Genomic DNA, 15819 nt, shown 5'->3' on the forward strand with positions numbered 1-15819 from the left:
ACATGGTGCAAGCTGCAAGACTAATTTCTTTGTAGTCTGCTCCTTTCATGTGCATACAGTATAGACTGATTTAATTAAACGTTAGTTGAACAGCTTGCTGAGAGCTGTGTTGTGCAATGATATGGTGAACAAACTATTCAGTATTACACTTAGCTGCTTAAAATTGATTTAGTCATGGTTTCTGTTTTTTTATAAGCTTTTCAATGTGTCTCATATTTTGTGTGTGCTTAGGTTGGAGCTATAGAACAAAAACAGTCAAGAACAATTTAAAGTTCATAATGTTTGCTGAGGCAAGCGGTTTCTCAATTCTGCTGTTTGTCTCTGTTATATTTCACACAAGTTTACCAACTTTTTGTCATGACATGCAAACATTTACAAAAAAATTTGCAAGGACAAAACGGAGTGAAGAATCAACTTTGAACTCAGACAACACTAACAGGCAAAAACGGGACACTGTTTGTAACTCTATTCCGGATGTTCAAAATGTATTAAGTCCCAAGACTACAAAGGTATAAAACTGTCTCATGTTCTTTTGGTCATATTACTAAAAATTTTGGTTGTTCATTACACCTGTTTAAACTAACTGCTTACAGTTGCAATTTAAAAAAATCCTTTTTGATGTACTGAATTTGTTCTACATATTTATGTGCATGTTGTGGTATAAAAGATATATATTTCTTACAAAAATAGTCAAAACTTGTACTTGTTTTTGCAGCACATTTTCAGTAATGACGAGAATCCTGCCATATCTCTTACATGGTCTGGTAACCAAGGTGTTATGCTTGCACTAACAACACGAAATTTTGGCATCTCATTTCGACCTTCAAGACTTTATAGGAGTACAAATCGTGGACAGTAAGTTTTGATTGATGCAAAATATTGATGCAGTCTTTTTTGAAGCAATTTGTCCATCACATTAGTAATATGTAACAAGAGACTTTAACTTGAGCAAAAACCTAAGGCTTGTTAAACAGAGTTGAATTACCCTTCATTTCAACCATGATTTATTTATTTTAGGTCATTTGTTGACATTTCAGACCAAATTGGTCACGACACCATTAGAAAGTCAAATGGAATCCATCTTAGCCCTAATGATAGTGGAAAGGTGAGAGCTCTTGGATAAACTCAATAGCCTTGTTGTTTCATGGTTTTTGTTTCATTCAGATAATCTTGATTGGATATGTTTCCCCCTTTACCTCTACGTTCCATACCAATATTTATGTTAGCACTGACACTGGTGCCACCTTTCAAAAGGCAATTTGTCCGTTTATTATGGACGCCACAACTTTGACGTTCAGTCCAACAGATGATTACAGGTAATATGCACATTAGTGAAACATTTGTGCATGGGACATTTTTTTGCATTGAAACAAGTTTCTGTGTTACCAATAGACTATATATATATTGTTTAATGTAAATAGTATGCATTAGTTTGTTGCACTTGATATTACTGCAACACATGTTGGTAAAAATAGTGGCAGCATCCTTTTTTCTGCACATTTGTATTTGTAGCAACTTCTGTACACTGCGCTCAGCGTTGGTTAAAAGACTTACGAAAAAGAAATAATTTTTCTTGATCATTAAATATATTTGTAATGAAATTAGACCTAATCTAAAAAGAATATGTTTTGATTACTGACAATGACAAGTGATATTTTTGTAGTCTGCTCGCCAAGTCAACAAACAACAGCCTTTTCATGTCAACTGACTTTGGTCGTGAATGGAAATTGGTCAAAAACCAAGTTCACACTGGAAAGTGGGATCCAATAGTGAAGCACCTTTTTTATTACACATTTGATCCAAGTGGCAGAATGTCATGTAAGTTATATGCTGGGACTAGGCTGACATTTTGTGTAAACAGAAACATGTTTGTTTTTCTGTTTTTGCAAATTATGTCCATACTTTTTATTGCCACCATTAGTGGGATATCTTTGGAGAACACTTGCTAGGGTGCAGAAAAACTTCTTGTGTATTTCCCCCTAAAAAGCCTTTTAGAAAAAAAATGTTTTAGGAAAAACAATGTACATTTATTCTCAATACAACCACACAAGCGTTAACACTCTGTCTAAATATAATTTTGTTTTAGCAAAAAGCACAGAGAATGAGCTTTACAAACAGATGTCCACAGCAACATCTGGAACTCTTCTCGCTCAACATGTTCATAGTTTTGCTGTGCAGAATGATTTCCTTTTTCTTTCTGTTCAGTTTCCAGGGGTAAGTTGTACCAATTAAGTTTCAGATGTGTCCTATATAAAATTATCTTGCAAAAATGAATTGATGTTCAAAACTGGTACCAAACCGAAAACCTATGCTAAGGATATGTAATATGTATTTTTTTTTGTTTAGTAACGCTTTTTTTGTTGTACTTGGCTAAAACAATCTGCCAAATAAATAGCCGGATCATTTACACAAAATTCTTTTACCATTAGGCAGATGCTAAAAAAACATTCAATTGCAGAACAATGGAAGTAGGGTTATGCATATCTCAAAAGACCAAGGCCAAACCTGGAATGCCGCACAATTGCCTCTTATTAATCCTGACCAGTTCTACTCTATTTTGGACATGTCAGAAAGCATGGTGTTTGTGCATGTTGATGCAGCAGGTGGTAAGTAATATACAAATAGCATTTTACTTGGTGTAAAAAGTTGCTATGGCTGTGATTTTGCATTTATTTAAAGATTGAATAGTGAGTCATGATCATGTGATGTATATGTAATTTCAATGATATCATTACATTTTACACATAACTCTTTGTATTACTTACAAATTTTAACAAAAACTACATTTTTAACTAAATAAAAGCCAAACACTGTATTGGATTGTTATGATTACAGGTGATATGTTTGGGTAAAAGCAGTGGTTCCCAACCTTTTTTGTTACATTCCTCCCTTTGCCAATTTCCGAACTATTCATTCCTCCCCATAAGATGAAAAACAAATATAACATACAAAATTTTAGCAATTTAAAATATCAATTTATTTCACATTACTACTCAATGCGAAATTTCGTCTCGCTTGCGCTCTGAAAGTAGTTGTAATGGCGGCACAGTTCTTTTTATACTACTCGTCTCTTTTAAATACTGGTAGTTGACTAAAACTTAGGCTACAACTAAAATCTACACAAACAATGATATGCAACTAAGAATCTAGTTTCATTACACATATATACTGTTTACTAACTGTCGACTGTTCAGTTTTTAAGCAACTAAGCATCAGCCAGAGTGCCAAAAACAAAAATGTTAAAACAATGGACTTTGTTATGACAATAATTAATTAATTTAAGTGCCTGAAACGTAGCATGCGGCCGTATATACAAGAAGACTTTATAATTAGATGTCTATTTCAGAACCCTTTACAACCAACCGGTTTCAAATGTGAACCGGATCCAAATTATAATGCATATCCCTAATGTATATGCAAAAATATTCTGTTACATTTCCAACAGAATTTTTTTTTACAGTTTTTATGAAATTCCTCCCCTGAATTCATAAAATTCCTCCCTAGGGAGGAATTCCTCCCCGGTTGGGAACCACTGGGTTTTAATATAGTTTGTTTTGATTGGTTTCGAACTTACTACGCACTACTTGCCTAGTTAATTCATTGTGGTTCACTTTCTTTAGACACTGGACATGGCAACATCTACACTTCTGAGGAGCGTGGAATAATATTTTCAAAATCTCTTACCAGACATCTTTACCCCAACACACAAGGCATCACTGATTTCTACAGGGTAATAATCAAATCTAAACAATCTGTGTTACAAGCTTTACGATTTTTAAAGTAGACACGAGTTGTTTGAGTTGCAACACCAAAAAATTATATTTGTTCTGCATTGCTTGGTTATATATTTGTGTTTTTGCTCAGCAGAAAGTGTACAACAGGCAAAAATGTTTATTTTATTAAAATGTTTTTCCCTGTGTCCTTGACCAATTTTTATTCCAAAAAAATCACTTGGTGAATGGTTTCAAAACCAGGAACACCCATTTCCTTCTAATAGTGTTTACAGGCAAACCAATCCCACAAAACCTCACCTAATACATTTGCCAGGTTGCATATTAACTGCTGTGTATTTTGTTCAATAGAACAGGAAATATGCGACCTGTAGCTCACCCATTGTCTTAGTTTATTGTACACAAGCAATAGAGCAAAATGCATTGATTCTGTTTTGGCCCATTGTGTGTTTGCTATATTGTCTACGTATAATGGTTGTTTCACACGTTAAGGTAACAATAGACTTGTTGTTTTATAACTAAACTATATACGGTGCATTCAAAGTGCATGGTAAATGGCATTAAAGCTGTTTTATGCATTTAAAACTACAGACTGAAAACATTTTAAATATTATATGCCCAAAGTTTTTCAATCATACAGATTCAAAAATCTGTTTTAAAATGGCAATACTGAATATAGTTAAATGGAGGCATACCCTATGTAATTTGACATTTTCATTTGCTCAAGGTTCAAAATGTGCTGTTACTTCTATGTTATATACAATACTTTTGCAGGTCAAATCACTGCCAGGGGTGTACATTACTTCACAACTTACTAAAGACAATACCGTGCACTCAAGAATCACATTTGACAAAGGAGGTGTATGGGACTCTATTTCATCTCCAGCAGGCAGCCATTGTCCTTCATCAGAAAAAGAGGTATATACATACAGTCTATAAATACACTATGTAGATACAGTGTACCCTAAAGCCATTGATTGTGAAATTTGACTTTTTTGGATAAAATAGTAACGTTGTATGATGTCATACAATAACCAATGACTCAATAACAAAAAAGTCCCAGGACACTAAAATATTATTATCAGTTTACTGAATCTGAATTTTACTAGATGTTTTGTGATGAAATAAAACACATGATTTTACATTCACACTTCTGTTTAACATTTTTTATCCTGTTCAATTAGTAATAAGTTGTTGTAAATAATCTATTTTAATGGTTTGTATTATGTACAATAGTTTGGTTCATATTTCTTATTTAATATTCAGTATAAGGAGTTGCAGTTCCCATTTAAAGTGAATGAAAAAAACACCAGTAGTCTCAACTGAACAGGATGTTGTCTTAAGTTTGTTTGCTCTAACTCAATGGTTGGTTGCTTTTTGACAGTGCAAGCTTCAAATTCACAATTACTTCAGTGCATCCAAGCATGTCAGTCTACCTGCGCTGCCTCTTTCCAGCCCCAGTGCTGTTGGTATAATCATGGCACATGGAAATTTGGGTAGGTGCAAAAAAACTGTTTGTTTTTTTACATTTACTAGAATTTTTGCATTTTTTATCAACTTGTACCATTTTTTGGTCAAAATTTTAAGTTTGGTTGAAGTTAGAATCACTATGTGTTCATACATTTTTTCTGTTTGGACTTTCCACACGAAAAATATTTAAAAATAAATATGTCTGTTTTAAGGAGTTTTGCAATAGAAAAAAGTATGTTTTTTTACCAGACCTCCCCTTTAACTCGCCCAACTGCAATGGTTTTGCAATGTTACTTTCTAACTTTTAGTCATAATAATGTAGTATTGAGTATACTCTCTTGTCTAACCTTATTACATGAATAAATATATAATCTAAATCTGTATTGGTTGTTTATTGCAGGTGATGGTCTTAACTTCAACCCACCAAATGTTTTCCTGACAAATGATGGAGGATACACATGGAAACAACCTGCTAACCTTTCAGGTCCATATCATTATGGAATTGGTGACTCTGGTGGCATCCTCTTTGCTGTTCCATCTAAATCTGAACTTGTAAACACAATTAGGTATTTAATGTAAAGTTTGAATTAACTTTGTGCAGCTAATAGTATTTGCTACTGTTCAGTTTTGGATTTCTTTCTATGCTTTCAGTGACAACTTAATTAGGCAGATGTATAATGTCATAACACTCCGCATTGTCACAATTATACCATTTTACTGTGTATGATTTTGACACAAATGGTTGGTTTTGTGAAGACAAGTGCATTAAAATGCCTTAATCATTAATTTGGGGACTCAGTACCTTGCTTCTGTTGAATTCGAGACCAATTTTAACAATATCTAGATCTGCAAAGTTTACTGGAAAAATTACCTAAGCAGACCTTTTCGTGCATCATAGGTATGATAAAAAGTCCTTTGACATTAAGTTTTAATGATTTAAGTCTCAAGAAGTAATTATGGGTCCCCTTCCCTGAAGGGGACTCATATTGTTTTTGTCCGTGTTTTTTTTTCTTTTTTCTGTCTAACGCTGGTTTGTGAGACGCGTTTGGTCAAGAAAGAGTGCTTTAAATTTATTCAAATTTACAAAGATGTTAGTTAATAATCCAAATTTGATCCTCCTGAAGTTTGACCCCGATTGGCCCAACGGTTCACCCACAGGCCCCCAAAACGTAATTTTTTTAAAACCGTTGTACTGACTAAAGTACAGCGTCTTGGAGTTTCATGCTTTGTTGTTTGGCGCAATGTAAGGTTTTTTTAAAGAATTTTGTATCTTTTTTTCGGATTCACCCATTTTTCACCCTTTAAACCCCGAAATAATCGGTTTTAGTTTTAAGGCAGAAATACAAGCCCTATGGTGCAGAAATATTTAAAAAAATAACAATTGTTTAAGCAGGGTACTCGTTTAGTATTTAAAGTATTTACCTTTACAACCCATAATATGTGTACGCTATCAGTCAGATATAAGTCCCAACGGAGGAATTCACTGGTTCACGATTAAGGCGGCAGAGCGGGAGTGCTCAGCTTGACGTCCGGACAGACGTTTTACGAGACAGTCGTTTGGGTGATTAGAAATCAGCTGTTTTTTTGTGCAGCAATGCTGTGTCGTTTTATTGAGTCAGTACACGCATTTTCAGTTTTGCAAAGTTTTTAAACCTAAGACGTAATTTAAACTTGATAAACGTACTTCGGTTTCGTTTATGTCAGGCAAAACGTCGTTGATCAACATAAATATGAAAAAATAAACTTAACTTTTTCAAACGCCGCGATAATTGGTTATTAAATTCCCGTTGTCAGCTTGGCCGTCGCATAACCACGGGTCACTAAAGGTCAACTTGTAGGCATTACAACACAGTTAAGAATTTTTCTTCATAACGTATCTTCTTTATTTTTGACAAATCAATTCAAGAATCAGTACTTAAGTGATGTATAAATTAGGCTAAACGGTATTGTTGAACACTGAGGACTGCATGATGTTAAAAACAGTGTCAAAAGGTCATTAAACAGTCGTTTTTGCGAAACAAAGTTAAGTGAAAAACAAGTTGTTATGTATACCTTTGTAGCAAACGACTTTTTTTATATAGTGTCTAATATAACAGTTAAGGCTTTCTAGGAAAATATATGTTTAAAACTGAACTTGAACGACAATATCAAGGTCAAAGTAAGAGATTAATTTGAAAGTATTTTCCCTGTTCTTTTTTCGCCGATTTTTTGTAATTATATGACAATAATGATGCAAAAAGAATACGGACAAAAAGTTTTAAAGTTAAGTTAATGCTTTGTAAAAAAATTGTCCTTAAGAATCTAAAAATAACTGCAACATAGGTTTACCGTATATCTGCATAAACACGTATGTGGGGACCCATTCGTTTTTACATGCAAAAACAATCATACATGTAGATACAATCGTGTATAGTATAGTAAATTGGTAAATATCGTATAGAATATATAAAATTGAAGTATATCAGAAAGCCACTTTTCTAGTTTAAAACTAAAACACTACATTAGCCTTAATTGATCATCAGTTTCCATAAAAATGTGTTTGTTTCATAGATTTTCTTTTGATGAGGGAGACTGCTGGCACTCATACAAGTTTACTGACACACCGATTCAGATCACTGGCATATCAGCAGAACCAGGCGAGAAATCAACCGATGTGAGTATATGGGGATGGAACAGGAGTGGAGATGGCTCATGGATGGCAATTACTGTTGACTTTAGACCAGCAATGGGAGATTCATGTAAGTATGAAGCATAATGTGTGTGATACTACAGTCATTATCAGACATAACAGAAAAACAGAAAAAATCTAAACAGAAAAAATGTTTTACACAATATTACTGCCTTTTTTTCCTTATAGGACTGTTTACCTGTGATTTTAGTATTCTTTAGGTATCCATTTAAAGTGATAAAAAAAAACAGAACCGATACTTGTGTGCAAAACCCTAATACAATTCTGTCTTATCGTTATGGACCTTATCCAAATAATGAAAATGTATGACCATGCATGAAACGCTGTATCGACACAATTATGCCTATCCTGTCTCAATATTTCACAACTGGGATCAGTCGTGCAGCGTCCATGCAGACCAGCGATCACGGCACACTCATATATAAATCATAGTACGCCAGCCCATTGAATGCGCTATACCGAATCAGCCTGGTCACCAAGCATTTACCACCGTAGGACGAGGCGTAGGCCAGAAAAATCTACCCTGCGATGGGATTCGAACTCACGACAGGAGTCTTTCCGGGACAATGTTAAGAATTAACTCTGTGACTGAATATGCACAAACTGTGTTCGTTCAGGTGGCAGAGAAGACTATCAGAAATGGACAGCACATGAAACGAACACTTTATCCGATGAAGGTTGCCTACTTGGTGAAAAGAAGATGTATTTCCGCAGAGCAAAGGGAAGTCTGTGTGTTAACGATCAGACACTAGTGAATAATCCTGTTGGACAACCTTGCGCGTGTCAATACAGCGACTACATATGGTACGTTGAAAATTGAAAATTAATCGGGATTTAAGAAATTTTACGGAACCAATTTGTGACAAAACGGTAATGGAACAGATTTACTCAGCTTGGTGTGCAGATTTTTTGAACATTTGGTATACTTTTGTATTTCTTCGTCTACTCTAAAACTATGGTTACACATTTTAGGTAGCCGTATATGTTCATTTCCTTAAACTTATTTAGTAGACGTAGAAACGTTGAAAATGTAGATGCTTTTTATGTGACATTGCTGTTACTTGGCCTTACCCTGCATTGAAGCAGCCTTGTTTTTGCGAAATTAAAACTATGGTTGTTTCTTGTTTTAACTAGTGATTACGCTTACGTTCGCAACGACCAGTCAATGTGTGTGAAAGACCCGGCAGTCGCCACATCCAACATGGACATTTGCATTGATAACGAAGAGGAAGTTATTGAAACGAAGGTACTTAAACTGTCTGAATCACTTCTTATTGAAATATCGTCATACTCAATACTACCACTCTGTAGTAATGTATGTTTTGTGTTACTGTGCAGTGAATGCCATAAGTTTAGTTTTAAAGTTACCAAAGGCCACTATAAAGGCACGTCGTTTTTAAAGATTGCCTTTTAGCAAGTATTGTGCATAAGAGGTGTTCTCGCATCCACTTTTTGAAGCTTACAACGTTTGTGTGCACAGGGTTACCGCAAGATACCTGGAGACAAGTGCCAGGGTGGCGTTCAGCCCAATACCAAAACCGAAGATCTCAAGAAAAGTTGTGCAAAGGTAAATGACTGTACAGACTGTCTTTGTGGCCTGTGTAAAGTTCTTTTGTGATTTTTCTGTCTTTGTTCCTTGAATTCCTCACTGGAAATGTAAATAGAGCTGCAAAACAGCGAACACGCAGAAAATTCTGGCACCACAAACATCGTTTTTTTTTCAAGGAAATGCCTTCTTCACATAGAAACGATTTGTGCAACGATTATTTATAAAAAGGTCCCATAATTGATTTTGTTAGTTATTACATGGTAAAAAGTGCATTGCACCGAATAACTGTTGTGGATACCTACGCTATTTATGGATTGCAATTTGATATTGAAAACAAAATGCAATTAATTTTTTGACCAAAAACAAAAAAGCTACTGTATAATTCCATCACATTACCCGTTAAAACCATACTTACAATAAATTCTAACTAATTCAGTATAAATTCGGATACCTAAAAGGAGAGTATTGCCTTACTTGGTTTGTTCCACACAACGTTTAACAAATAGTAATACAAACAACCGTTTGTCATAGTTCTGCGTAAAGCAGTAGTTCCCAACCTTTTTTGTCCTGTGCACCCTTTTAGTCGATATTCAAATCTAATTCCCCCCCTACAAATTTTTAACATTTCAATGTAATTCTTAGAACAGAAATTAAACTAACACAGATCACAGACAACCAGATTGTGACACAAATTCCCCCTACAAATTACAAAATCACCCCCTAGTTGGGAACCACTGGCGTAAAGCATCATTTGTGCATACTTGTAACCAGGCCTATCATTTTGCAGCCACAGATCATTGATGAAGAGTTTGGGGTTGATCCCAATGACTTTGTATCGTACACACCTCGCCACACAAGCCGCCATATCGGCCTTGTCATCTTCCTTGTGATTATTGTCATAATGATGGGAGTCGCTCTAGGAGTGCTTTTGTATAGAAAGAGAAAAACGTAAGTAATGCACGACATAAATAGGCAGATTGCACTATAGCTATATTTGGAAAATGACCCCACAGTAAATGTGCCATGTGCCTTTAAGCCTATGTGTAGTTTTATTAGTATGGTGCCTCACATGTTTAGACTACTGCCGTGGGTTCGAATCTTACAGAAGGCTGGACTATTCGCCTTGTTCCAAAATGCTAGAAAGGCTACCACTGAATGACCAGTGGAATGTATGAATGGCTCTATTATGAACGTTAAGCAACGCCATGAAAACAGCTAAGGATGTTTAAAAACGCTAAGGCAAACAACAAACCATGAGAAATCAAATTAAAAACTTCAAAAAAGGGACTCAAACTTGACCTTGATAAAGACTCAAATTTCCTAGGCACTTGATTGAAATTAACACGATGAAAACAAAGGAAAATCGTTTTCGATAACAATGTGTTTTAACTATACGTGCTTTTTGCCAGCTGTATTTTCGACACGATAACTTCAGGGGGCTGTAAACAAAATAAATTTGAATGATTGATTTGATTTTGCCTTATATTTGTAAAGCAACTTGGATTGAGATAAATACAGCCCACAAAAACACACCGTCTTTATGTTTTGTCAACCCCAGTCGGTACTTACCCTTTTGTTTCTTTTACAGTATGTTGCGGGTACGATATACGCCACTTGCACAAGACGACAACGAAGCAGCCAAGCGAGCCAACGGGTCCGCAGTGCACCCTCTAGTGGGCACTTCTTCATTGGTTGATGATGATGATGACACAGTAATCGTTGATCCAAGTTCTCTGGCTAACATGAAGCCTAAGAATGGAGCGACGTTGTCGTATCATGACGATTCCGATGAGGTACGTACCTATTGTATTCTGCGTATTAGGTTGGTCACATTTCAAACTGTCAAACCTTTTATGCAAATAAATGATTTTTTTCTGAACATAATGCAGCCTTTCGATTGACAAACCCTATACAGTGGTACTGAATATGCGATTAACCGGGTTTTTTTAAACAAAGAGTCACCATCTCAAAACGGTTTAACTAAATGTGCGATTAACCGGAACGCGTTTAATTGAAACTTCCTGAATTTTGGCAATGCGTCATTTAGATTCTTCTGTGTCCCATTATGGCTGTGCCGAGCGTAACTATTAGGATTTTCATTAACGTTTATTGCTATTTTTGTTGCTTGGTGTTTGGACTTAAATGTGCAGTACATTGGACAAACATGTACAGAGGTGTAAACAAAGTCCGTAAGTTAAAACGCAGTAAAATTTTTCAAAAGCTGCGATTACGGCGATTAAACGTCATATTTGTGTGACGTCATACAACCATACCCTGCTCTTGTCAAGGAAAGAACATCTAGTTTATCACCTTTTCCTATCACTTACACATTAATATTTTAATGCAACACACTTATTTGTAACAGCCCAGCTAATAACGCGACTTTTTAGGACCTCCTTGTCACGTGACCATACGACGACGCCCTTTCTCGATGATGTCATCAATGATTTTGCGCCCCAAGCCGAAAAATCCCTTCCAGTCTTATAGTCACTCCCGTAGCCCACTTCTACTCAGCTATGCATTGTACATTGCGATTTTTCTTGTGTTGTAAAAACGTCCACCTGTCCTACGTCAAGAGCATGTGATGTCATAGTGACGTCATGGGTCGGTTTGATTTCTTTCTGCGTTAACTTGCAGTATAGGCACGCTTGAAAGATTGTGATTTGTGTGAATGGTTCTTTCGCTTTTACCATGTTTATTTATTCGACGTTGAGCTGTAGAATTTAGGAGTATGATCCTTGAATGGTACTTTAAAAGTAACCAGTCACGTAAGGCCTTTTCTGATTCTTCACAGGTCAATGCAGTAATTAAAACTCCTAATCGCTACATTATACTGCAATTAACCTGTGGCAGTCTTGTGTTGAATATAACCTTTCGACATATTCAAAGATATATATGATTTTGCCATGATCTTCTAAACCAGGACTTTTAATATTATCGTCAATCTTTACAGTAATTTTGCTAAAATATAAAACTTTTTGCCCATAAACATAAACGGATGAATTGTACAAGCAAAATGCATACTGGCTACTCAATTTTATAAAGCGCTAAAACTGCTGAAGAACTTACAGTATTCTTAAAGATTAAGAATCTATGGTCGGGGTCGATCATATTGCAGTGAATTGGAAACTCGTCGATTTTTGCCAAGAGTTCACGAAGTAGATGCATGTGCGTTGTGAGATTGATTGCTGTCGATACGAAAGTGTCTGGGTTTCACATGTATGCCTTCTAGAACCTATGCTATAGAAAATCTACATGTTACGTGAATTGTCGATTTTCAATCTCCCTCGGATAATAACATTGAAACAATCTTCTGTATGGTTGCTTTATGTATGCAAGTCAAAACCTACTATTGCGCGTATCTTGACAATGTGAAAAATCGTTCAAAAGTCTTCGATGTCGTTGGGGTACTGAAGACGAAGCAGCCCTGATTGGTCAAACGCAGATGCAGCCCAGCCAATCAAAACTTGTCTATTACACTCTGTGGCCCATTTTCAGGCGCTTCTGTTTGCACAGAAAATTTACCTCTATGTGCAATTTCGTCCAAGCGCGAAGCTGAAAATGTGTTTATATTCTGTTATTTAATGAATAAAATGCCTATTCGGTCGATAAACAGCCTCAAATGCCTATTTGACCAAAAACACCCTGGACTTGTAATTACGGCTGAAAATCAACCTCTTTTCAACACGGCCACATGTTTCATGTTGTGTTAAAACGCCTACTTTTTGTGCCTTAAATGTTTTGTTATAGTCGTGTGGCTTTAGGTATTATTTCATTCTCTTCCAAGGGCCACTTCCTTTATTCCTGTACATACCTGTTGACCATACATAAACTTATTTTAGGAGCGGTGCCTATTTTTGTTCTGCCCCTTTTCGTTTCAGTGCAGATCTAATAAATTCGAGATTACTGTGAAAAACGGTGTTGTTTGTTTGTGAAATACGTCATACTTACGCAATACCAGTCGTAATGACGTAACCTTGTGATTTGTGTTTTATGCTACGTAGTGGAAAAATGGTGACGACAAACACACACTTAACGTCACATTGCGAAAAAATGTTTGCACTCAGTTATGTAGAAGTATTCAAGAAAAAAGCATAATACGAAGCCCTGCATCGTTTTGCGGAGGGTCTTTGTGTTTTAGTGTTATGTGCAGCCTGCATAAAGTATTGACTCTGCACGGCCTGATAACAGATTAAAATGCCCCACAGATACACCTGATTGTACAGGCCTGAATGACTTGCTCACTTTAGTAACACTGTTTGTTTAGCGTTATGTTGTACTCATAGTCTATTTTTTTATCTACGCGAATTCCCATTATGGAAAATTCATATTTGTGTGGGCGAAGGTTAAACAAAGAGCGTGAGTGACGTTTTTACAGCCTCATTTCGCTGACGAAGCAAAACAGTTTTTGTTAATATCATACCGGACCAAAAGCCAACGCTTTTATCTTAGACCAAAGTCCGTGTTCCCACAATTTATTTCATTTTGTCTGTTACGAAACCACAAATCAAAATTATATTGACCAGTTATAGACTACGACTTTTATAATTAAGTCAGCAATCTTCGCGGCGCATTTAAACATGTTTTTTTCGTTATTTGACGTAACCACTGGTAACTGTTTTTTCAGCAAATAACTTGTCGAGTTCGAATGGGTTTTGTTCAAATGTTATAGCTTTGAAATCGGCCGCGATTTTATTTAAAGATTGCGAGCTTTGTCCAAGTAGAACCGAATGAAATTAAAAGAATACTTTTTATTACTTGCCATGGTTATACCGCGGCTCAAACGAAAGTCTACCCATGCCGCAAAAGTTACAACCCACTAACTAAAGGAAAATCAATAGGCGTGGTTAACCAAATACCATATAAGTTTGGTTTTAGCCAGTGACAAGCTCAATTTGAGAAGTTTCATTGTCAATAAAGCTCAAAGTGTCTCGAATTGACCTGTCTCATGCAATTTTAAATACAATCCAAGTTTGCGTTTCCATTGTCAAAAAGTTTGCGCCTTGACATTTATAACTTATTTTTTGGCTTCCAAAAACCGCCAATAAAAGTAAAAGTAATTTTAAAGTAGTTCCTTCACAAACACACCACTGAATCATAAACTATTTTTGTCAATACCCTTTTGCAAAAATGAATCCTGCTTTTCAATTCGAATCAACCCTGTTAAGAATTAGCTTTCTATCCTTCAGCAACCAGTGACACTATAAACAACATATGGTACTGCACGCACAAGCATGGTACCACATGGACAATACAACATTTTCTTTAGAATTATGCGCTTATGTCAGGGGTTCTTAACCTGGGGTGCACGCACCCCCAAGGGGTGCGAGAACTGTTCCTAGGGGGTGCGGGGATGCTGAATCATTAAGGTTGGTTAGGTCTATTCTATTTAGGCAATTGCAGAAGGGGGAGCGAAAATTGGTTAGTGATTTGAAAGGGGGTGCGAAAATTGGTTGGTGATTTGAAAGGGGTGCAGCAAGGAAAAAAGGTTAAGAACCACTGGCTTATGTTTTCACATGCAGAAAACCATGGGGTACCATACAGTGTTTGGTACCAGCCTTTAGCAACCACGTGTGTTTGTGATGAAAAACAATGGTTACATCATTTCGAACGAAGCACAAAAAATAATCTTAAGTGCCCGACTGTCAATAAAGTGAACTCCATGCCTTAGTAATCAATTGTTTGTTTGTGGTCGGACAGGCAATAGTTACATCTAACGTATAAGGATACAGGAACACACACTAGCGTTTCTCATTACAATCGTTCGCCACCTCGTCAAGACATCAAGCAAACAGCGTTGTCTCAACCTTGCTAACCGCCAATGTGTCCAATGCAATTAAATCAGAGGTTGGCAAACATTGGGTTTACGCGCGGTACGGCCGATATTTACGTCACTGTTCTGGATATACTATTGACTGGCCGTCATTAGCCAAGTAACGAGGCATTTGACATCGGTTTCGGCCTGTCAGACAGTATCAAAACAAGACAATAGGCTCCCGGCCGGAGAAAAGCCACTCCTTGGCTATTATTTATCAAACAAGCGAATACTGGCGTCAAGGCAAAGCGTTGCTATACGGATCGCACCAACAAACTTTTGTATGCCAAATACGGTGTCCACCCTTTCTCTTCAAAGCAGCAAGTATTATATAAAGCAAGATGCAGAATGGTTTCAAGCAGAACATTCGCAGCAATCGAAGCAAACGCAAGTACGTCCAAGACAAGCGAAGAACAACATTTTTCCGAAAATCATGACTTCAGTATACTTTGCCCTATTGGCTGTCTTGTGTAAGTTGCAATTTTTATCCTTTTTAAAATTTTAAGTGAAGACATTATGAAACTGGACTGTGATGTTCAAACTTGTTTTGCAGCATTTTCTGTAT

General features: G+C 36.2%; 1 protein-coding gene across 1 annotated transcript; it reads left to right on the forward strand.

The window, feature by feature from the left end:
- The first annotated feature begins 205 nt into the window (after window positions 1-205).
- On the forward strand, window positions 206-13355 carry LOC145218258 (sortilin-like). Its single transcript, XM_080085667.1, has 18 exons — window positions 206-509; window positions 716-855; window positions 1018-1105; window positions 1165-1316; window positions 1664-1818; window positions 2087-2214; window positions 2459-2606; window positions 3621-3730; window positions 4506-4649; window positions 5116-5227; window positions 5602-5767; window positions 7752-7939; window positions 8508-8694; window positions 9025-9136; window positions 9371-9457; window positions 10227-10387; window positions 11028-11232; window positions 11830-13355. The coding sequence occupies exons 1-18, from the start codon at window positions 279-281 to the stop codon at window positions 11845-11847; spliced, it is 2532 nt and encodes an 843-aa protein (XP_079941793.1). The 5' UTR covers window positions 206-278; the 3' UTR covers window positions 11848-13355.
- Window positions 13356-15819: the final 2464 nt, after the last annotated feature.

The sequence above is a fragment of the Phallusia mammillata genome, chromosome 3 (genome assembly GCF_965637545.1).
Source record: "Phallusia mammillata chromosome 3, kaPhaMamm4.hap1.1, whole genome shotgun sequence".
Classification (NCBI taxonomy): Eukaryota; Metazoa; Chordata; class Ascidiacea; order Phlebobranchia; family Ascidiidae; genus Phallusia; species Phallusia mammillata.